General features: G+C 39.6%; 4 protein-coding genes and 1 pseudogene across 8 annotated transcripts; 4 read left to right on the top strand and 1 right to left on the bottom strand.

Moving 5' to 3' along the window:
• The window catches only part of LOC106938247 (zinc finger protein 184 pseudogene), a 15500-nt pseudogene extending 11646 nt beyond the window's left edge, over window positions 1-3854 (top strand).
• Window positions 3855-4505: 651 nt separating this feature from the next.
• On the bottom strand, window positions 4506-6306 carry LOC106938261 (tripartite motif-containing protein 16-like). The gene has a single exon (XM_015020184.1). It carries the CDS (start codon window positions 6090-6092, stop codon window positions 4956-4958), a length of 1137 nt encoding a protein of 378 aa, XP_014875670.1. The 5' UTR covers window positions 6093-6306; the 3' UTR covers window positions 4506-4955.
• Window positions 6307-9567: 3261 nt separating this feature from the next.
• LOC106938262 (THAP domain-containing protein 10-like) lies at window positions 9568-12605 on the top strand. 3 transcript variants are annotated; one of them, XM_015020188.1, is made up of 3 exons: window positions 9568-10024; window positions 11038-11204; window positions 12481-12605. In XM_015020188.1, the coding sequence occupies exons 1-3, from the start codon at window positions 9668-9670 to the stop codon at window positions 12503-12505; spliced, it is 549 nt and encodes a 182-aa protein (XP_014875674.1). In that variant the 5' UTR covers window positions 9568-9667; the 3' UTR covers window positions 12506-12605. The 3 variants fall into 3 exon arrangements, with proteins under 3 accessions (XP_014875674.1, XP_014875672.1, XP_014875673.1); XM_015020186.1 differs by having other exon boundaries at window positions 9569-10024; window positions 11038-11729; XM_015020187.1 differs by lacking the exon at window positions 12481-12605 and adding an exon at window positions 12001-12239 and having other exon boundaries at window positions 9569-10024; window positions 11038-11729.
• Window positions 12606-12731: 126 nt separating this feature from the next.
• On the top strand, window positions 12732-17838 carry LOC106938258 (zinc finger protein OZF-like). 3 transcript variants are annotated; one of them, XM_015020182.1, is made up of 4 exons: window positions 12732-12813; window positions 12984-13047; window positions 13159-14601; window positions 15600-17838. In XM_015020182.1, exon 4 carries the CDS (start codon window positions 15615-15617, stop codon window positions 16929-16931), a length of 1317 nt encoding a protein of 438 aa, XP_014875668.1. In that variant the 5' UTR covers window positions 12732-12813; window positions 12984-13047; window positions 13159-14601; window positions 15600-15614; the 3' UTR covers window positions 16932-17838. The 3 variants fall into 3 exon arrangements, with proteins under 3 accessions (XP_014875668.1, XP_014875666.1, XP_014875667.1); XM_015020180.1 differs by having other exon boundaries at window positions 13159-14676; XM_015020181.1 differs by having other exon boundaries at window positions 13137-14676.
• Window positions 17839-18274: 436 nt separating this feature from the next.
• LOC106938257 (zinc finger protein 391-like) lies at window positions 18275-22219 on the top strand. Its single transcript, XM_015020179.1, has 2 exons — window positions 18275-18545; window positions 20297-22219. The coding sequence occupies exon 2, from the start codon at window positions 20312-20314 to the stop codon at window positions 21749-21751; it is 1440 nt and encodes a 479-aa protein (XP_014875665.1). The 5' UTR covers window positions 18275-18545; window positions 20297-20311; the 3' UTR covers window positions 21752-22219.
• Window positions 22220-22893: the final 674 nt, after the last annotated feature.

Here is a 22893-nt window from a genome sequence, read left to right as displayed (position 1 = left end):
TGCGCAGGCATGGTACTCACTGCATGTATGCTACTCTGACAGTGTATGGTAATCTGATAGAACAACGGCTCTCAGTGAGTGACACTCCAGTCCTATCTAATAAGTAAAGAGCCGTGGAGAAGAATCGACTGTTTCTAAATGTCACCTCACTATATTACAGACTTTTGGACATAGCGTTGTCCCATATATGCGACAAGTCAGTCTACACCTCCACACAATAACTCAGACAGTGAGTGACAACATTTTTCATCACAATGCTTATGTGTCTCTGTACAGCTAGCTTTGCTAACATCACGTTAACGGAGCTTACCTTCTTTTAGCTTCTTTTCTAAGTGACGAAAAAAGTTAGACGTTGTCCCCACCGTCTGTGACAGCGAAGCACTGCTGAGTTAGCTGTGGCCATCGGATTTCTTATGATTTATGCAGAGCTATTCTATTACTGACGAATAGACAGACATCTTCTGCCGCTCAGAGAAAACCACTGCACATGTCTCAGAGCGCCATGTGTGAGTGAAAGATGGGGGGGAGGGAGGAGAAACAGAAACACGGTTATTGCTTGGATTTTAATCGATGCGTTTTGCATCCACTGAAAACAAAGATGTTAACAAATAAACTGGACAGTATGCTGCACGTTTAGTGATATTTTCACAGTTGCGGTTTCGACTGGTCTTGAAATAAAATGCTGAGTCCTCAGCGACCGAGACGAGACCGAGACCATCAAAAAATGGTCTCGAGACCAAGACCGATCTTGAGTACTACAACACTGGCTGCAGCCAGTCAGCAGATGTTGGCTCCATTCAGCTTCCAGTCTGATACCAGCAGGAGATCAGCTCTTAAAGTAATAAAGTTTAAATTTGAGCCATCTTCACAACGGTTTTCAGTTCAGAACAACAGAATCACCAAAACCTCAGACCTCTAAGATCTAATCTCTCCACAGAATCAAATAATGAAACTTAATATTAATCAGAGTCTTTAAAAAGTCAATCTGGTTGATTTCAGTCTAGTCAACATTTGGAGAGTGAAATATCAAGTTTGAGCATCGATCTGTCAACCAGGTCCAGAGGTGGGCAGTAGTTACATTTACTAAAAAAAACTTTTAGGAATAAATAAGTTTAACTTTGCTGCTTTATTAGATCTATAATTCTCGTCTGAGGATAACTTAACCAATATTCCAATCAGCTTTCTACTACTAAAAATATCTTTTATCTTTGAACAGTTTTAAAACGTAGTTTTAGCTTAAAGGAGAGCTGAAATCAAATCTCAAGAAATTGATTTTGTATGAATATAATTTATTCTGAACCACTTCCATAACACTTTCTCTGACTGTAAAATAATCCTGTTTCCACAGTGTGGTGGTTCTGGGGTTACTGTCCACTCAGTCTGCCTGACCCGGGTTCATGACACACACTGTGCCTCAGCGAGCCACTAGAACCAAACTACTGTCCGCTGGTCGATGAGTGGAAATAGAAGGAAAATTATTTTTATTGTATATGAAGGTATGCTGGAAGGCTTTCAGACTGATATACAAATGTACAGAAAATCAACATGCAGGTGCTTTAATGATTTTCCTTCACCTGATGTTAGCTTAAAACACTCCAGTTCTCCTTTAAAGCCCTTTTCACAGATCATCAGAGGTGAAAAATAAAAGTACAGCAACATTGTCAAAGTTAGTGTTTGACTAACTTTTATCTTTATTGGTTTTAAAGCGTAAAGTCGGTCATATTGTGTCACTTAGTTGAGTTAATGTTGAGCACTTCCTCCAAGCTTCACATTAAAGCTGTTCGTTCTTCTGCTCTCAGGCCTTCCACCGCATCATGTCAACTTTGGAGCAGCTCCAGTGTTGACCTCAAAGAACCAACAACCACAGAGATGAAAGAGCAACAGCAGGAAGCAGAACCCCAGCCGGTGACGGGGATAAAAGAAGAAACAGAATCTCAACCAGTTAAAGAGGAACATGTTGAGTTGTCCATCTGTAAGGATGAAGGACCATTGGTGGTGAAGCAGGAAGCCAGCAGCTTCATGGTGAATCCTGCACATGAATCAGAGCTCCAGCAGACGACAGAGACTAAAGAGGAACCAGAACCGGTAGAGGTTAAAGAGGAGCTCTGCAGTGATCAGACTGAAGATCAGCTTGTAGTGAAGCAGGAGGCTGAGACCTTCATGGTGTCTCCTACTTGTGAGCAAAAAGACAACGGTGAACCAAGCAAGAACCAACAGCAGCAAGGAAGCAACCAGAAAGACTCCGGATCAAGTGGAGAAAAAGATCTGAAGCCAGAGAGGAGACATCAGGACACCAGAAATCACAGGGACGATGTGGACAAGTCAAAATCAAAGACACAAAGAAAAAAGTTGCCCACTTGTGAAATGTGTGGGAAAAGTTTCACTCAGCTCAGGTACCTGACTGCTCACCTGAGAACGCACACAGGTGGGAAACCATTCAAATGTGTGACCTGTGGAAGAGATTTTATTAAGCAGAATAACCTGACTAAACATGTAAGGATTCATACGGGTGAGAAACCATACCCATGTGAATTCTGTGATAAATCCTTCAGAACCAGCAGTCAGTGGGACAGTCACACTAGAACCCACACAGGCGAGAAGCCCTTTTCCTGTCCCACTTGTGGAAAATGCTTCTATAGGCGCTTTGACATGACCATCCATGTGAGAACCCACACAGGGGAGAAGCCGTTTTCATGTCAGATTTGTGGAGAGCGATTCATCAGAAAGACCACCTTTAAAGTCCATGTGAGAGCTCACACAGAGGAGAAGCCGTATGCCTGTACGGTCTGCGGCTCGGCCTTCAGGCTCGGCTATGATCTGGCTCGTCACATGAGGATTCACACGGGCGAAAAGCCGTTCTCATGCCCGACCTGCGGAAAATGCTTCAGGGTGAGAGGCAGTTTAAATGAACACCTGAGAGTTCACACAGGTGAGAAGCCTCATCTGTGTTTGACCTGTGGAAAAAGTTTCACCCGGAAGCGTAATCTGACGATTCACATGAGAACCCACACAGGCGAGAAGCCGTTTTCTTGTGATGACTGTGGTAAATCCTTCTCTGACAACACTGTGCTGATCAACCACATCCGAACCCACACAGGCGAGAAGCCCTACTCATGTCCTGCATGTGGAAAAAGTTTTGCTAAAAGATACACCCTGACGGTGCACATGAAGACCCACAAACGTGAGAAGCCGTTTTCCTGCCAGTCGTGTGGTGAGGCTTTCACATCAAGACGTAAACTGACCAAACATGTCTGCAGTTAATTCCTAGAATACCTGCAAACATCAGCATAATGAATAAAACACTCTGTGCTTGGAGTGCTGCTGCCATCTGCTGGACAAATTATATCCAGAGGAAGATTTACTGTAGAATCTGGGATTTTTCTAGTCTTCTCAGATGCTGATGTTATGTCATTTCTTTGTTGTTAGAAGAAATAATTCATGTTTTTTTCAGCATACTTATTGAAGTCATGACTCTGCTTCCAGATGTGTTTGACTAAACATCAGCTTCATGTTTCCTAAAGACTCTTCACTCTTCATTCAACATGATCTGAGCCATTCTGGTACGAGTCCGATTGTTTTCAAAGCATCTGCAGCCTGAAAGGTCAGGTCACATTTTAACTGTCCACAATGAAGCCTCGCTGCCGTTAAATTAGCAGCATAAACGACCAGGCAAAAACAAAAAATCATATTTCAGCAAAATGTTGAATTGAGCACAAAGGCCTGCTGTGTGAATGCAGCCTTTGTTGAATTTCATGAGCCTGAACTGTTTGTGCTTTGTTACCAGATTTCAAACTGATCTCTTTGAGACACAATATATGTGCTGCAATTCCTATAAATAAATGAGAAATGTAGCATTTTGCCTGCACTCTGATTTCTCCCTTTGCAGAGATCAAGGACTGGGAAAGCAATCAGGTTTTAGAATCGGAGGGGTTGTCCAATCAGCTTGGAGCTGAAAGTATCTGGTCCAGGACCAGCTTTATTTTTATTAAAAATAATATTCCATTAAAAATTGTCCAAAATAAAACAAAACACACACGCACACACACACACACACACACACACCTGCTGCATTTCACTCAATCCAGTGGACACAACACATGAACATAAATTCTTTATTTTTATTTATTGGGAATTTAATATTTTTTTCTTCATCTGTCTGCAAAAGATATTAATTTATTTAATCTCCAACTTACAAACACATTTCAGGAGAAAAGTAGAACTAATCTCAGTTATTTTGGCCTCTAAGGTTCCTCTGGAGGCCGACCAGACGCACGTTATTAGTTTGTTTAGCCAGACAAGCAGCAATTTAAATTTTATAATGTGCTAAATGACACTTATTTAATTAGTGAGTATTTCTCACCAGCGACATGCTTGTTTCCCTACATTAAACTAGTGCCTGTTATGCTGCTTAAAACAAATTTATTTTCCATTTGGTATTTGATTTTATTTGTCAGATAAATTATTTTCCTTCAATGGGGCAAATAATGATAAAGATCAGACTGTAGAGCAGGACTGAGGAAACTGGATTTATTGCAGCTTATATTGTGGTTATTTTACCAACATCTCCTCTTTTTGATTTTCAGATAGCGTGCAGTGATAGTATGTTCCTAAGCATCAAATCGTTCTTGGATCCTCTAGTTTTATCAAAGCCAAGCAAGTTAAACACAGGAGACTAGATATTAGTCATGCTGCAGTCAAACATGAATTATACATCAACTTTTACAAACCAGAACATCCAAATACATCAACACACACATTAAGTTTATATTTTCATGTGGAGACATATTTCTGAGATGCATAAGAAAGAAAAGATCCATCAGCTGTGAAGTACTTTACGGCTTCTGGAACACAGAAAACTACAATAAACTAGAACAATAAAAAAGATCAGGGCAGAAGAGACATCAGAACAATAAACCTGATCAATTATCAGAGAGACAAAAGGGAATCTATTTGGGTTAACAGAACTTTGCAAAAGATTCAGAATCCCTGTCTTCAACACAAACCCCAGCATGTAGCGGCTGAGTGAATCTGGTCTGGACTCTGTGGAGGAGAGTCATATCCTTCATGACTTTAGAGACGCTGTAGAAGGACAGAACACCTGCTCTGTCATCCAGGTACACTCCGACTCTGGAGGAAACTGGACCCGGGGTGGGGGTCCAGATGTTGTTATGACCAAAACTAAAACTGCTTTCAGAACAACTCAGTGCCCAAGATTTGTCATTGTATCCAAATCCACATTCGTTCTTGTTTCCTGCTCTGCTGATATTGCTGTAAGCGACGGCTACACGAACTCTCCCTTTCCACTCCACCTCCCAGTAACAACGCCCAGTCACTCTCTCTCTGCTCAGAACCTGAGGCCAAACAGAAAATTTGCCTGTACAGTTATATAAATTTCGCCTTGTCCATGTCACTGTCCTGTTCTTCACATTTACTTCCAAATTACTGTTTGCTGTGTTTGGATCCAATGAGAATTCAAATGTATATTTTAAGAATCCAGCTCTGTTCTGTGGTTCTGGTTCTGCTGCAGCCGACACTGTGTCATGGCCTTTATGTTCCTCCATCAGACAGATGAGACAGATACACTTCTGATCAGTGCGGCAGAACATCTTCATCAACTCATCATGACGAGAGCAGACATTCTCCAGAACGTTCTTGAACGGCTCCACCAGCTTGTGTTTCTTAAATGTAGCTGAATCATAATGAAGGTGAGGATTTTTCTCACAGAAAGAAGCCAGACAGAATAAACAGGACCTGAAGGCTTTCAGTTTCCTCCCAGTGCAGAAATCACAGGCCACGTCTTCAGGTCCAGCATAGCAGTGATCAGCAGGAGCAGCTTGGAGTCCAGTCTTCTTCAGCTGCTCCACTAAAGCTGCTAGCATGGTGTTCTTCTGCAGGAGAGGCCTTGGTGTGAAGGTCTGTCTGCACTGAGGGCAGTGGTAGATTTTCTTCTCCTCATTCTCATCCCAGAAGCTTTTAATGCAGCTCATGCAGTAGCTGTGTCCACAGGGAATCGTCACCGGATCCTTCAGTAGATCCAGACAGATCGGACAGGAGAAAGTTTCTCGGTTCAGCTGAACTGCCTGCTGCGCCATTTCACCTCTCAGTCACAGTGACTGTGTGAGTTTCATCTCCAGAGAACAGAAACTGGTTTGAGCTCCGATCCACCAATCACAGGTCAGTGCAGAGAAGCTGCAGCCAATCAGATGTTGGCTCCTCCCAGCTTCAAGCTGTATGAGAGCAGCAAGGAGAGGAAAGCTTTGATTCCAGGAAGAGAAGGGCTAGAAAAGTCATGACGTTTCCAGTTTAACCATCTTCACAATAGTTTTCCTTTCAAAACAACTGAGTCACCCGAACCTCAGCTCTCCAACGTCTGATCTCTCCACAGTATCAGAAAATCAAACAAAGAGCTTCATAATTGAGTGTAGGAATAAAACTCTGATTTAACAACAGAAAAACCAGAACATTTTCAGGAGTTTCATATTTATAAACTATCAATATTTCCTTTTGCTTCAAAAGCATCCATTCATTTTCTGTACACTCTTGTCCCCAGTGGGGTCAGGAGGTTCTGACCCCACTGGAGTCATGAGAATGACTGCGACATATATGCTCATTATTATTATTATTATTATTATTATTATTATTATTATTATTATTATTATTATTATTATTATAGTTGTTGGATTTGAACCCTGAACTATAATATTGTGATTGAAGCACAGAAACACACAAGACGAACAACCAAAGTCTCACACACGCACACACACGCACAGACACGCACGCGCTCACTGCTAGAGATAATCTAACTTTGTTTTTGGACAAACCAGAGCACCTGGAGGAATCCCATCCTTTCAGTTATAAAAACTTTGTTTCCCTTCAGATAGTTTTATCTAAAGGGATTTGTTGCCCTTCTTTGTTTATGACCGTCTTTTAGCCACTGATTGTTTTTTTATCTTGTGGTTAGAAGTCTTTCTTGGGAGGATTGAATTGACCCTCAAAGGAAGTTCAGTGGCTTTTCTTTTTCTCATCCTCATGATTGATAAACTTTGATTTGGTCCCAGGTTCCAATTTTTCTTTCACTTTTAGATCCTGAATCTTTCTCAGGTAATTTTTTCGAATGTCCTGCAGATCTTTAACGGTATTTTCAGCCTCGGTGTAATCGCGGAGCAGCTCAGTTTGACGGGACAGATCTTCTGTTAGGATCTGAAGATGTTTTTCTAACTTTGTGTTAAGTTTTTTTAGCCTTTCCTTCTCTTGTTTTGCACTCTTGTAGACATATTTCAGGACAGGCATGTCAATTAATTGTTGTTCAATGCTATTAAGCTCTTGTAAAAGTTCAATATTCTTTCTTTTTACTTTTTCCAATGTTTTATCTTTTTCACTGATTTTCACCTTCCAAGCCCAACAGTGATCCTCATGACTCTTCATCTCTTTCACAACATTTTCTTTAATCTTCCTCAAGGTTTCAATTGAATTCTTAGCCTGTCTGTGATTATGATACAATCCATTTTGATATGAAAGTTTGTCCTTCAGTACTTTAAGGTTTTTCAATAACGTTGTGTTAAGTTTTATGAGCCTTTCTTGCTCCATTTTGGACGCTTTACACTGAGATTCCAACATCTCTTTCTGAATTAATTCCTGCTTCATCCTCTTTGATGTCTCCATATGTTCAAACGCTTTTCTCTCTAAATTTATCAGTTTTTTTTCTTCTGCCTCCCAGATATCTAGCTCCAAATGTAAATTCTCACCCTGTTTTTCACATGCTTTGCTCAACTTCATCTCGGCTTTCTCCAAAGTTTTCCAATCTTGTTTCTGAAATTGGAGGTCCTTGGTGTTCTGAAGCTTTTCATTCATTTTGATGAGTTCTTGAACCGCCTTGTTATTCCTTTTCCGCATTTCTTCAGGATCAAAGGAAGCAGATTCCTCCCTCTTTTTGAAAAGGTTCAACATTTTGAGATTTTTTTGTTTGAAAAGGAAGAGCAAAATGAAACACAGATCAGAAAACTGAGAGAATGCAGTCAGAATACTGAGAGCTAGAATATCAAAGGCATCTGTGACATCATTGATGACATTATGTGTCCTGGAACTGTTTTAAAATGTTAGTGAGTGAAACAGATGGGAAGAGATAATAATTAGATTAAAAATAGGCCATACATATCTAAATGAAATTATTTTAATTGGGAGAAAAAGACAATGATTAAATGGGATGTGGAGGAAAAGAAAATGTGGAACATGCATTGATGAATTGTGACGTGTATATGCCTGAAAGGACACATACACGTCACAATTATATTCCTTTAAGAATGGAGTCTTAAAGGAATATAAGGACCTGAAGGAAATAAGGACAAAAATTCTACAGTAAGGAAAATATTATTTATGGTACAAAATTTAAAACCAATTTAATGGACGTAACTTATTAATGCTGCTACACACTCATGTACAGTAGGTGGCGGTATGCACCTTGAAGTTGCTTGTGATCCGCTATTATAAAAACGAAGAAGAAACTCCGCTCCAATAGGTGGCGGTAGCGTGCTTTAGCTGGTTGCCTAGAAGGACGAAAAAGGAAAGGAAAGATAAAATTGGTCTTTATTTTCTGGGTGTTAATATTTCCCTATACCGCGCTCAATTAAAGTATTTACAGACTCTGTTTAGCACTGCATTTTTGTAGCTTCGGCAGAAAGTACAGCTTGAGTTATGCAATTCATCTTCTGAACTAACCCAGAAGCTAACTCTCTAACTCTCCGAGCACAAACACCAACTGCATTTCTTTCTGTGTAGAAGGATAAATTGTACTTGAAACACTGCAGCTGGATTGTTTCGAGGCTTTTCTAGAGGTAGAAAAGTGAAGTTGGTCTTTAACATCTGCACTGACTGAGCTGCACAAACACGTCAGGGCGTCCGCCATCTTTGGTGAGTCAACAATGGGCAGTGAATCAAGTGAAATGAGCAGAGAAGCTGCCATACTTACTGGAATAAAAATCATTTAGGGTATTTAACTATATAAACAAATATCTTTCTGCTTTGAGCCTTTGAATATCTATGTGATGTGAATGATTTTTAGAAAAATATACAACAGATTAGATGAAACAAAGAAGAGACTTAACACAGATCACTGGATGTTTACTGGACGCTGCGTTGTTTCCAACTTTTCCTCTGGAGTTATTTTTGGTAAGAGAAAAACCATCTTTGACTGATAAAAGTGGTTCTGTACAGAGTAACTAATGTACAGATAAAAAAACGTTTAGAAAGATACAGATTGAGCTGCTTTTAAAGAAAATCACAGAGTGGCAAAACCCTGATAGACTATATCTATTAAAAATAAAAATAAGCTTTAGAACAGAGGTGTCCTGTAACTTTTAGATGTGCCTCTGCTGCACCACCTGAATAGAATAATTAGGTCATTATCAAGGCGCTGGAGAATTTATCCACACAGGAAGGAGGTAATTAAGCCGTTTCATTCCAGTGTTTTGTACCTGTGGCACATCTAAAATCTGCAGGACAGCAGAGGTCTGGAGTTTGACTCCCTGCTTTAGAACACTTGGAATGAAAGTGCCGTTTGGCTCAGATCCGCGTTGGACTAACGTCATATCCGGTGGTGCGCAGCCCTTTACAGGATGTGACGGTGTGCTTTTCTTCAGTGTCCGCCACTTCATGTAGCATACTGTCAAAAATGCCGAAACGTTGCGTAGCGGCTGGGTGTTGTAATTACCCAAATGAACACATTTCACTGTTCTCATTCCCAAAAGATGAAAAGCTTCGAGACCAATGGACGCAGCAGGTTCAGAGAACCAGAGGCAGCTGGCTTCCCACTCCGTCTTCTGTTCTCTGTAGCGAGCATTTCACTGCAGACTGCTTCGAGGAGGCGCCCGGATTAAAGGAGTCTTTCGGTTTGGAAGTACGCTACAAACGGGTTGTTAAACCGACTGCTGTCCCTTCGATTTTTGAGATGATACCCACATCTGAAAACAGTACCAGCAGAACCAAACGGCACAGAGAAGCGCCGGTTCCCAGACACTCCCGGAAAAGAGTAAGTCTGTCGATCCTGTCGGGTTCGACAGATGTATAAATCAAAAGATGTTTTCATAGTATAGTCGCACTTCAGCTTATTTTTTACTGAAGTGTGAGTGAAAAGGAGTCATAAAAAAATTATATTTCAGTACTATCTCTACGGCTTAAATAATATACAAACATAAAAATATCATTCATAAATTCATGGAGTAGAAACTATTTTAAATTAATTTTTTCTTGTATACAAAGTTTCAATTTCCCATAAAATGCTGTCTCTCTCTGGTGCATTGGTTAAAACTAGTATTATCTGAGAAAAAGGTAACTGAACAAGTGTTTCTCTTGCCTATCTTTTTTATTCCAGAATTATTACATTTTTAAAATGTGCTATTACTTTGTTTGTATGTCTTAATAAAACAGAATTTGCATTGTACTCCACGATATTGAAGGTAATTGCATCATATCCGGTGGCGGAACGCAAAGGGGGCGGGACTTCCGGCAGACGTAAACAATAAGGCCAGTGGTGTCCAAAGTGGGTCCTGGAGGGCCGACTTCCTGCATGTTTTGTTCTCTCCCTGGTGGTAACAACCTGTTCAGCATGTCGGTGTTCCTCTTAGGCCTCTAATGAGCCATCACTTGATCCAGGTGCGTTAAACCAGGGAGAGAACTAAAACATGCAGGATCCCGGCCCTCCAGACCCACTTTGGGGACCACTGTTCTTGGCGATCTTCTGTATATCTTCAGTTAAAAGACTGTGTTTGTAGTAACAATATCTTCAGTTTGGAAAACATAAAGACAGCAGGTATGTCTACTCCCCAGATCCACTTACCTGTCTAGTGGTAGCAGTGATTCATTTAAATTGGGCTGCCAACCACCAATAAAATCAAAAGAAGACGACTACAGGTACATTAACTGTAAGGCAGAAATACGACCTGAACAAGAGTCAGAAATTTCAGATTGTGATTAAAAATTGGCTGCAAATGTTTTTATGATATAAAAATGTCATTAATGTTGTGCTGTTTTTTATTCTATCAGGTCTTCCACAGCAGTATGTCTGCCAATCAAGCTGCCGTAACTTCAAAGAGGAGCTCCTTTCTTGATCACAAGATGCCAAATGTTAAAATAAAAGAGGAACTAGAATCGAAGAAGATTACTGAGGCTAACGAGGAACAAGAACCAACCAAAGACGAACATGTTGAACGGTGGGTCTACGAGGATGAAGGTCAGATGGAGATTTCTGCTTATGAAAAAATATTCCACAATGTACCAGAACAACGGCAGATTGGAGCAATGAAGAAGGAACCAGACCCAGTGCAGATAAAACAGGAGCCAGAACCAGAACATATGAAGGAGGAACCAGAACCTTCGCTAATTAAACTGGAACTAGAACCTGTGCAGATGAAACGGAAGCCAGAACCTGTATTGAAGAAACAGAAAGGTCTTTCCAGTAATGCTCAAACCCCAACGGTTGTAAACACAAAGTCAAGAGGAAACACAAACCAAAAAAGCTCCTCTCTGCACAAGGCAACAAACCTAAGAAAAGAAACAACAGCAGGCGAAGAGGAACCAGTGGAAACAAGAGGCCGAAAGCCTCCGGAGCAAACGGGGGGCCGAAAGCCTCCGGAGCAAACGGGGGGCCGAAAGCCTCCGGAGCAAACGGGAGGCCGAAAGCCTCCGGAGCAAACGGGAGGCCGAAACCAGGGGACATCAGCTCGCCCATTAACAAGGTAGAGATTTCAAAACTCATAGAACCAGTCCCACCCTTGTGAAATATGTGGTAAATGCTACCGCTTGCCCAGGAATTTGACCGACCACTTAACTCATTCTGGTGAGAGGCCTTTTTGCTGTAGCTTGCCTGGTAAATGCTTTAATGAAATGGCTCATTTGGATCATAACATAAAAATTCACACAAGCAAGAAGCCGTATCTTTGTAAACTGCGTGGTAAATCTTTCCAGTCATTTTCCTCCTCAGTGGTAAACTGTGATTCCTTCCTACAGGTTTTAAAACTTTCCTCCAACTGTTTTGATTGAGGGATCTGCCTTGTTTCCATTGCACCACTTCTTTCCCATCGATTAAAAAACCTGACTTGAGTGTTGAGGCTTCATGTGAACCTTGTATTCAACCAGCAACAAAGGACCGGAAGTATCATTTATGTTTAAAATAATCTATAAACATTTGCATCTTTTCACCTAAAACCTAAATCAACCAGAATAAAGCTGTATTTGCAGAACAGTTATATCTCTTAGCTTTGTTAGCAAATCCTCTGACAATTTCCATGTTTCTGACCCAGTTACAAAGTTTTCAGTTTGAGATTGGTTCCATTGCCATGAATGTATTGAATTCAGTTTTATTCTAGTTACTCTAACAATAAAAAGGGATACATTTCTAAAATTCGACCAATCAGAACCTGAGTTTTTCCGGCTCTATGCCATAACACACCAGGTTCACACTTGTGCTCTGTTTGTTTCACCTCTTAGGCTGTTTGTTTTTGATCTCAACTGAATCCAACAAAAAGTTTAATAGTGTGGAGGAAGCATTTCAGATGATCCGTGAAGACTCTGGGACAGAAGTGTGTGTCCAGGATTCCTCGTCTGAAGATGAAGAACTCATTTTTCCAGCTCATAGTGAAGATTTGGAGTTTGAAGGGCTTTAACCTGAGAGGTAAGATGAGCGTTTTTCACACGGCGCTTCATGGTTTCTCTCAATAAATGTATTTATTTATTTATTATAGAGAATTTTAGGCAATCAGTACGCTTGAATATGAAGTCTGTCGTCCGCGGACAGCAGGCGCGGCTCATGGAGTGCACACAGTACGACTGAGTGCACTGTGTGGGACCCTTAACATTGTTTTAAGTCTTGTTCCGAGTCAAATAAAATAACAGACATACAGGCCATACTCCTCCTCATTTGGGGAATAATGGCATGATTTAATGTTATTTTGACAATAAATATTATTCTTTTATGCTTAATGACGACAAAGGTGATGACAGAGACTACGAGCCACCAAGAAGAGTCTTAATCTCTGCCTCACACGATCCTGAGGGGTACGTAATCGTAATCTATTTACTTTTGGAAAATTACTCATGTTTGAATGTAGTCTTGGTTCTTTAACAAGCATTCATATTTAATTGAGCTCTAATAAGGAACCCCAACAGGAGAGAAGAAAATCCAAAAAGGCTGCTGGTGAGGGTGCAACAGTTTGGCATGGCAAAGATGAGGAGGATCATCACCACCACTTCAATTTCACACCAACAAGAAAACCAGGCCCCACCTTAAACCAGGAAACATCCTGGACCCCACTGTCTCTGTTTCATTTGTTTTTCAGCGCGTCTGTGATACAAACACTCATTGACAATACAAATGCTAACACCTGAAACTTTTTTATGCATAGCGGAAAGAGCGGGTACAGCGGGGGCCAGGGCTTGAATTACTCGTCTGTTTTGAACCTCTTGCCGCCGTCTTTGCTGGGTGAGGGCTACACTTTGTATGTAGTCTGTTTTTGCACTGCAATTAGGCTCCAGTTGGAGTCAAACAAAGCAGCTTATTGCCGTTTTTGATGTGTGAAAAAACTAAGTTCTTTACAAAAAGAAGAGAAATCCCCACTTTTCTAAATGATGCTGAAATGGCCAAACGTCTAAGTATGTCTACATAAAAAAGTAATTTTGTTTTGGTTTGCCTCGGTTCCTTTCGTTTTGCACAAGTTGCTTTAGGATTTCCAACAGTTTGTATTCCTGTTAATTATACTTTAAAAGGTTTATGTGGCATTTAATGCTGAAAAATTGAAGGAGGAAAGTATTTTTGTCCATGTTCCTTATCTTTTATAAGATATATTGAGTATTATAACATGATACCAAAATTATTCTAACATTTGTAAGCTATTTGCACATGATGCATCTTGTTCGTGTTTGAAGAGCATTAATGAATCCAAACCGTTATTCTGTTGATTCTTCTCTGTTCCATCAACACTCTAGAACACACGGGTTTTCTGGTTCTGGTCCACTCTGCATCCCCAGAATCGAGCCAAACATGGAGAGAAGCAACATTCAGTTTTTATGCTTCTGTTTGAAATACATTTTTAAAACCCTTCAAAACAGGTGAAACAAGGAGTTCCTTTAAATCAAGGCTAAAGACAATTGGTTGAGTTGCCTTCAATTAATATTAACTGTAAAAAAAAATATTTAATCTGAATTTAAATCATTTTTGTACTTGTTGACTGGAGAAAGCCTATTTTAAGTTTATTCTTTCTAACCAAATAGAGAAGGTACACTTTAAATGTTTTAAAATCAAAAGTCTCCTTGACATAAGCAGTATGACTGAAGTGTTTCAGGACTGAGCCAAGTGTCCTCTGTATTGGAAATCAAAATAAGCAGAAAAAACCCAGGCAAAATTAAATGAAAACCTTCAGTAGAAAAACAAACGTTTACGTTTGAAGACGGAACCTTAAGCACAAACCCTGTTTCTGGTGTAAATCTTCGTGTGAGACATCCGGCGGAAGTAAACAACAGGGCGCTAGCAGCGTTAGCTTTCAGGCTTCCTTCAGTTTATCGTCGTTTGTGAGACGGTTTCTGCTGTGTGAACTGAATATTTCAGTATCTGAGGTAATTACATCTTGATTTCAACGTCAGCCGTGTTGCTGATACCAGCTGGAAAACCAAAATTATCTCAACCTGCAGGTATGTTAACTGCACGGTTCTGAATGAACTAACGGGAATGGAAAGAATATGATCTAAATCTAGCTGAGGTAGAAAGATGAGTCAGTTAATTAATCAAGTTGTTGTTAATCACCCTTTTATATTTTACATACGAGAGTAAGCGGGGAGAAAACAGGCAGTTCAACAACTTTTAATACAGAAGCAGCCGAACTAAACGTTTCCAATTAATTTTTAGCTTTTTTATTGAGATCTACTGCTGTTACAAATAAACTCGTATTTTGTTGTGACTGGAGATCAACTTCAGATGAAGCTCAAAACTCCCCATCTGGAGGCTTTGCCCCGCCAGAACGTAACGTCTTTAGGTCCGCCATTTTGGGAGTGGCATGCTGTCCTCAGGAATACAAAATTAATCAGCTATTTTTCACAAATGGTTTTCATAACTAAGATGTCAGTGCGGAATCAGCTTGTTAATAACATTTTCTAAAGTTAATCATGACAAAAAATAGAGTCCAAACACTCTTGCAGTTGCACTGCAAAGTTTTTAAAGTGTGGGGTGTGTGAGTTGGTAGGATTACGTCCTAGGTCTACCTCTACAGTTAAATTATGAAATATTTTTCACATGTCACATTTTAGTTCAACAAATTTAGGAACATAATCCAAAATGAAAGCATAATTGTGAATTACAATTTCACAATTGGAAAAGCTTAATTGTGTATTAAGTTATGTTACAGAATTGTAGAGTTTATTTGATCATATCTCTTGCGTTTTTCTCATCCTGCCATTTTGTTTTGTTGTTTCTGCAGCTTAGTGCACTATTAGGAAGTGCTGGTTGGATTAGTTCTTTTTCATCCAACATTGTCTTCCTCTTTTGTAAAAAAAAAAAAAAAAAGACATAAATGTTGTTTATTAAATAGTTACTAATCTCCTGTTTTTGACTTCCTCAGGTCTTCCACAGCATCATGTCGGTTATTACTTGGGAGGTTGATGCTGATCACATTCTCATTAGCAAACAAAGGTCAAGCTCTCCTCTTGACCATGATTTACCAAACGGTGTGGAAATAAAAGATGAACCGGAACCCCAGACGACTGAGACAGAAGACCCAGAACCTCGAGTGATTAAAGAAGAACAGATTGAGTTGTGCATCTTTCAAGATGAAGGCCAGGTTTTGGTGAAGCAAGAGGCTGAAACCTCCATCTCCATGGAGAATCCTGCTTATAGGGAAGCATTTCAAGACGGACCAGAGCAGCAGCAGATGATGGAGACGAAGGAGGAACCAGAGCCTGTAGAGATTAAAGAGGAGCAGGAGGAGTCCTGCGGTAATCAGGACATAGAACAGCCAAATGTTTTTGAGTTTTGTGGTAATTCTTTCATGCAGCATACTGAGTTGGCTAATCACATGATACCTCAAGCAGATGAGAAACCTTTCTCCTGCCTGACTTGTGGAAGAGGTTTTAACAAGCAGTACAACTTGACCGTCCACATGAGAACTCACACAGGTGAGAAGCCATACCCTTGTGAGCTGTGTGATAAATCTTTCAGGAGGAGCAATGATTTGGCCCGTCACATCAGAACTCACACAGGTGAGACACCATATTCCTGTCAGTTTTGTGGTAAATCCTTTAACGACAACAGTCATCTCACCATTCACCTGAGAACACACACTGGTGAGAAGCCCTACTCATGTGAAGTGTGCGGTAAATCTTTGACTGACAGCAGTCATTTGATCAAGCACATGAGAACTCACACACCTGAAAAGCCTTTCCCATGCCTGACTTGTGGAAAAGGTTTCACTGCTCAGTCTGACCTGACAGTCCACATGAGAACCCACACCGGTGAGAAGCCCTTCACCTGTCTGTTCTGTGGTAAAGGTTTTATCCAGAAAACTACCCTGAGTTATCACATGAGGACCCACACAGGTGAGAAGCCTTTTCCATGTGACCTGTGTGATAAATCTTTTATTCAAAGCAGCGATCTGGCCCGCCACCTCCGAACCCACACAGGGGAGAAACCATATTCTTGTGACTTGTGTGACAAATCTTTCAGACAGAGCAGCGATCTGGCTCGTCATATTAGAACTCACACGGGAGAGAAGCCATTCTCATGTCAGACCTGTGGAAAAGGTTTTACCAAGCAGAATAATCTGACGGTGCACATGAGGATTCATACAGGTGAGAAGCCTTATTCTTGTGAAGCATGTGGTGAATCCTTCACTGTCAAATTTAGTTTGACTAAACACAAATGTAAAAATGCCAACCAGGAAGTTCTGCGACAGTAGAGCTGCTCTCTGATTCACAAACTAGTCAGGTTTATTGGTATAGCACATTTCAGCAACAAGGCAGTTCAAATTGATTTGCATGATTAAAACATAACACATTAAATAATTTAGAAACATGCAGCAAACTACATTTTGTCAAATCCCATCATCAAAATCATCACACATAATAATCCTCAAATATATTAATACATTTACAAGCAGTGTAATAACTGTTTATGCATGGAAAATTTCAGGTTTTCCATGAGTTTAACATTTGAAACAAAACACAAATAGATTTGGTGTTGATCAAAGACAAACAAATGGAGTTTTAGCCTCAATGTACAGAACGTCAGTGTTTCAACAGTTGTGCAGTTTTTGGATGTTTGTTTATTGAAGGCAAGGTTGTCACCATCTTCAGAAAAAGACTAAATGGCAGGATTTAGGCCCCTTCCCCTCGTTGTGTTTGTGAAAAAAGGAACGGGGGTTGAAGTCAACCCTCCTCTGTTACGCCCCTGAATCACCAAGCCAGCAGGCAGGATGCCACTGCCTCTACTGGTGATTTCTGATTGGCCAAATGGGCTTCCAATGGATGTTATGATAGAAATTTGTATAAATCTCATCAGAATACACCTTTTTAACAGGCATATTCATGTTTTTATTTTGCTTGGGTTTCCCCATCATTTTCTTACTGATTGCTGTATTTTATATCTGGGGATTATTTTGTAACCTGCATGTCATGTAAAATAACTGTTAAAAATGTTATTTCAACAAAGCTTACAGCTTGATGTGTTGATACAACATGAATGAAGTGTTAAAATAAGGGTTTTTATTATTGATTTGTTATTCCTGAGTATTAGCGGTATCCTGCTTCAGATGATTAAAATATGTTATGTTTGGATGATTAAACTATTTACATTCATTCTTTTAATTGGTATTTTGTATTTTTTTTTTGTCTTTTCCCCAGCTTGTGTTTAAAAATTAACACACAGATAACCCCCATCTCACAATCCGTACCAGTTACTTTGATAAGTGCTGAGTGTGCACAAGTTTACATAAAACAGACCACAGGTAGTAAAAAAATAGCAAAATCAAGTAATTCAATTCAGAGTATTTTGTATAGTGGTAATTCACAGGGAATATCTCACAAGGCGCTCTACAAAAAGTCATTTCAGGAAACAAACAGAGAAGCATTGCTTCTCTGTTTGCTACAAGTGTAGCAATAAAACTAAATATTTAAGATTTTGAAACTTAGAACATCTAAGCCACTAAACATTTTGTAATAAAAAATAAAAATTAAATCGGAAGCCAGGTTCAGTTTCGTGCTGGGGGCGGAACTTATGGTGCGCTCTTGTTTCAGGTGTACATCTCCGCGTTGGACATTCAGCGGAAGTAAACAACAGCAGGCTAGTAACATTAGCTACCAGGGTTCCTCCTGTTTACCGTCGGCTAGAAAGAGGTTTCTGCTGTGTGAGCTTAATGTTTCAGTGTCTGCAGTAACAATGTCTTCAGTTCTTCATCGGAGAGCTGCTGCTGCAGAAACATTCAACAACATCGACTTTTAGGAGGAAGAGATCGACCATCAGCTCAGACTGCTGGATACCAGCTGGAAAACCCAACTCATCTCGGAACCTCCAGGTATGTACACTTTATGGTTCTGAATGAACTGACACTGAAATACAGAGAATACGTTCAAGGAACTAGTTGATACCGCGGATTATTATTTGGTTGGCTGATAGGGCAACCCGTCCTGTTTAGGTCGACGGAACCTTGATATACAAGGTAAATTTATAAAACATTTAATTTACCTTGTTTAAATATTGGCAATAGTTTTGTTTTTGGCTTAGTATGTTGATTTTACGTTATCTGAAGGTAAAGTATTACAGAATACCATACTTGTATAATCCAAACACCTACAAATAATGTTATTGATAATTGATAAATGAGTCATGTCCATCACAGGTGAGGCATTCAGGTCCACATTTGTTTATCCATCCATTTCCTACACTCTTGTCCCTAATGGGGTCAGGAGGTGCTGGTTCCTCTCCAGCTAATGTTCTGGGCGAGAGGCGGGGTACACCCCGGACAGATCGCCAGTCTGTCGCAGGGCAACACACACACACACACACACACACACACACACACACACACACACCTAGGGAGAATTTAGAGAGACCAATTAACCTGACAGTCATGTTTTTGGACTCTGGGAGGAAAACGGAGTACCTGGAGAGAACCCACCATGCACAGGGAGAACATGCAAACTCCATGCAGAACCCAGAACCTTCTTGCTGCAAGGCAACAGCTCTACCAACTGCGCCGAAACTATTTTATTCTTCCACATTGGATGGTTTGTGAGCATTAAAACATGCTTCCCAATCAGATTTAAATCTGGGCTTTGACTAGGCTGCTTCCAAATCTAGTTTTTGTTTTGCTAAAGCAGATGTTCTGCTGAATAATTCCTGCCAATGATGTGATGTACTCTTTCAGAATCTTCTAGAAGATTCCAGAATTATAGTTGTATTTATTAACCCAAACGTATGTAATTGTGGTCTGAGTGGAAAAAAAATGACCAAATTAATAATTAGAAATGAACACTTACTGTTATTCTGTTTCACAAATCTAACATTGGTTTTGTAAAACCAATGTTTGTTAAAAAAAAATGTTTAAACAGTGTTTCTCATTTTCTTTATAAAGAACTCAAACATTATTTGCAAAGCTGGAAATTTCATTTTTAACATAAAAGAAAATCTATTTTTTGAAAATGATTTTGAGTTGAGCTGAACACCAAAACATTCATCACATAAAAAACCTCGCAAAAATAAAAGCTTGTGCACGTTTCCATAATGATTAACACCTTTATACATTTTTATTTATTCTATTTGTCACAAACATCTTCATTGAAGTACTGACAGTTTTGGTGTCTACGTGGTTTCATGTAGTTTCAATTAAATTAAATTTAAGAATACATTATCATTAAGGGAAATTAAATATCATAACTTATCATCCAAGTATCTCAAAAGAGCTGTTGTTGATGGTGATGCTGTGGGCAGGAAGGATCTCCTGTAGCAGTCAGTATTGCAACACATCTGAAGTATTTTTACTTTATTAGCAAAATGTTCTTTTAGCAAATGAGCCTGCAGAGCTTTAAATGTAGTCCTGGATTCTCCTGTGTCCTCCTGGATGAATCTTTAATGAGTTCTTGGAGTTATTTTAGTAGCCAGGTCTCCACTGTTCCATATTTTCTCAATTTATAAACAGTAGAAAATATTAATTAAAATATTATCTACATTTTGTTTTTTCCCAGTATCTATTAATTTATTTATTTTTTTATTTATTTATTTATTTTTTTTTACAAAACTGTTAATGCTGTTGTGCTGTTCTTTCAGATCTTCTACAGCATCATGTCTGTTACTTCATGGAAGGTGGTTGCAAATCACTTTCTCATAAATGAAGAAAGAAACTCTACTCTTGATCAAAAGATATCAAACACTGTAGATTTAAACGAGGAACATGAGGAACCAGAACTACAGCAGATCAATAAAATGAAAGAGGAGCCAGAACCTCAATCTATTAATGAAAAACAGCACGAAAAGCTGCTTTTAGTGAAGCAGGAGACCAACACCTCTATAGTGAGTTCTGATAATGAGCAAATATTCCACAATGTATCGGAGGTGAAGGTGGTCCAGATTAAAGAGGAACAGAAGCAAATCTGCAAGGATCTGGATGGACATTTTGTAGTGAAGCAGGAGAGTGACACCTTAAAGTTGACTCCTCCATATGAGAAAAACTTCCACCAAAAAAAAGAACTTGGAAATACTGAACCTGAGGAGCCAAAACAGATCATTGAGGTGAAAGAGGAGCCAGAAGCTTGGCAAGTAAAAGATGAACAAATTGAACTCTGCATCTTTCAGGATGTAGGGGAAGTTTTGGTGAAAAGGGATGCTAGTCGCTGTACTCAGACTCCTCCTGTAGATCAAAAAGATTCCAGTGAAACAATTAAGAATCATCTACCATCTTCTGCACCCCTTGAAGCCGAACACCAAGAGCAGCAAGTAATCAATCATCAAAGCTCTGGATCAAATGATAAGAGAAAGCTGAAGGAGAAAAGACACAAAAAATACAGAAAACAAGGTGACAATGTGGACAACACTAAGCTAAAAAGACATAAAAAGAAATTACCTTTATGTGATGTATGTGGCAAATGTTTCACCACTCGACAAATCCTAACCGTGCACATGAGGACTCATACAGGAGAGAAGCCTTTTGCTTGCAAACTATGTGATAAATCTTTCATTAACAGCAGTAATTTGATTTGTCACATGCGAACGCACACAGGTGAGAAGCCTTTCTCCTGTGGGACCTGTGGGAAAGGTTTCCCCAGGCAACCTGCCCTGACCGCACACATGAGAACTCACACAGGTGAGAAGCCGTATCCCTGTGAGTTGTGTGAAAAAGCCTATCGAGATCGTAGTAATTTGGTACGACACATGAGAACGCATACAGGTGAGAAACCTTATTCCTGTAGAGTTTGTGGTAAATCCTACAGTGGCAGTAGTCAGTTGGCTTATCACATAACGACTCACACAGGTGAGAAGCCTTTCTCATGTCTGACTTGTGGAAAAGCTTTCAACAAGCAAAGTACCTTGACAGTCCACATGAGAACTCACACGGGTGAGAAACCGTACTCCTGTGACATGTGTGAGAAATCTTTTCGAGAGAATAACGATTTGACTTGTCACATGAGGACTCACACGGGTGAAAAGCCGTATTCCTGCGAATTGTGTGAGAAATCTTTCAGATGGAGAAATGTTCTCAATCGACACATGAGAACTCACAGATAAGATGCAATCTTGTCATGAATTATGTGACGAATTCCTCTCTGTCAAATACACATTGACTTAACACAGTATTTATATCTTAAGATATTTTACTAAACTGGTAAAAATACCATGTTACTTAAAATTAGAATCAGATCAGAATCAGAATACTTGTATTGTTATTGTACAGAAGCACAACAAAATGTGTTTCATTACCAAAGAAGAAGGGGTTCCTGGGGCTGCTTTCCCTAGGGGGCGCTGTCCTTTATAAAAACAGGCTTCACTTATTTTGCAAACAGTCCAACTTCTATATTTTGAGTCACAGAACCATCTATTGGTCAAGAAAAGAATAATTTTGAATAATCAAGCCTCTTGTACAAGTGCTTGAATACATTTCAAACTGAAACATGGACTTAAATCCAGAAAACTATGCGACACCGAACAAATCCAAGAACTTTCCACTGTAAGCCCCTAATAACCATTTTCTCCACATTTGTGCTCTTACAGTAATATCTTATAATAATTATGTCAATAATGCCATTGTTGTTAGTGGTATTTGTTGCTCATTTTATCATAGCCAACTACATAGTTTTATATATTTGGATGAATTTAAGAGTGATCATGGATCTCTGTTTTGTGCACTAATTTTCACATCAATAACAGTTTCCCAGTAAAACCAGCAGGTGTCGCCAGCACTCAGCTGTCAGTTGATTCTACGGTCAGTTCTCGAATTTGTGTGCAGCTGTTGCACATGATATATAAGAGGGAGAGACTGTGTAGGTGTTAAAGGTGACTTAAACCTTTTAAGGTAATAATTTGAACCATCACATTATGTGTTGTAAGACTTTGAGTTATCTTTAGTTGCAAGTCTCTGAAAGAAAAAAGAGAACTCAGTCAGGGTTAAAAATTGTCTGTCTGAAGAATTACTTTATAATAACTTCATAGCAGTTAGTCAGAGAGGCGTCAGGAGGAGTAGAAATACTCAAGACTCGATTATTCCCTGGTTAGGAAGAAAAGACTTCACTTTTCTTGCTATTTACGCTGTCAGTTTTTCATGAAGGAAGGTTCTGACTGTTGTCTGTGCTTATGGATTAAACAGTTCAGAGCCGTTTTGGAGTCTCTGGATGACGTCCTCATCTGAGGCACTAGGGGACTTTATTGCCCAC

The sequence above is a fragment of the Poecilia latipinna genome, unplaced genomic scaffold, assembly GCF_001443285.1.
Source record: "Poecilia latipinna isolate Pla-1442-1.1 unplaced genomic scaffold, P_latipinna-1.0 Scaffold2543, whole genome shotgun sequence".
NCBI classification, from domain to species: Eukaryota; Metazoa; Chordata; class Actinopteri; order Cyprinodontiformes; family Poeciliidae; genus Poecilia; species Poecilia latipinna.
The sequence above is the reverse complement of the archived record's forward strand: the minus strand, read 5'-3'. Positions and strand labels throughout refer to the sequence as shown.

Bases quoted from the DNA above. Each gene is read 5' to 3' on its own strand.
- LOC106938261 (XM_015020184.1), bottom strand. From the start codon at position 6,092: ATGGCGCAGCAGGCAGTTCAGCTGAACCGAGAAACTTTCTCCTGTCCG.
- LOC106938262 (XM_015020186.1), top strand. From the start codon at position 9,668: ATGCCGAAACGTTGCGTAGCGGCTGGGTGTTGTAATTACCCAAATGAA. The intron at 10,025-11,037 runs GTAAGTCTGTCG...TTATTCTATCAG, and splicing joins CCAGACACTCCCGGAAAAGA to GTCTTCCACAGCAGTATGTC. The intron at 11,730-12,480 runs GTAGAGATTTCA...TTCACCTCTTAG, and splicing joins TCAGCTCGCCCATTAACAAG to GCTGTTTGTTTTTGATCTCA.
- LOC106938258 (XM_015020182.1), top strand. From the start codon at position 15,615: ATGTCGGTTATTACTTGGGAGGTTGATGCTGATCACATTCTCATTAGC.
- LOC106938257 (XM_015020179.1), top strand. From the start codon at position 20,312: ATGTCTGTTACTTCATGGAAGGTGGTTGCAAATCACTTTCTCATAAAT.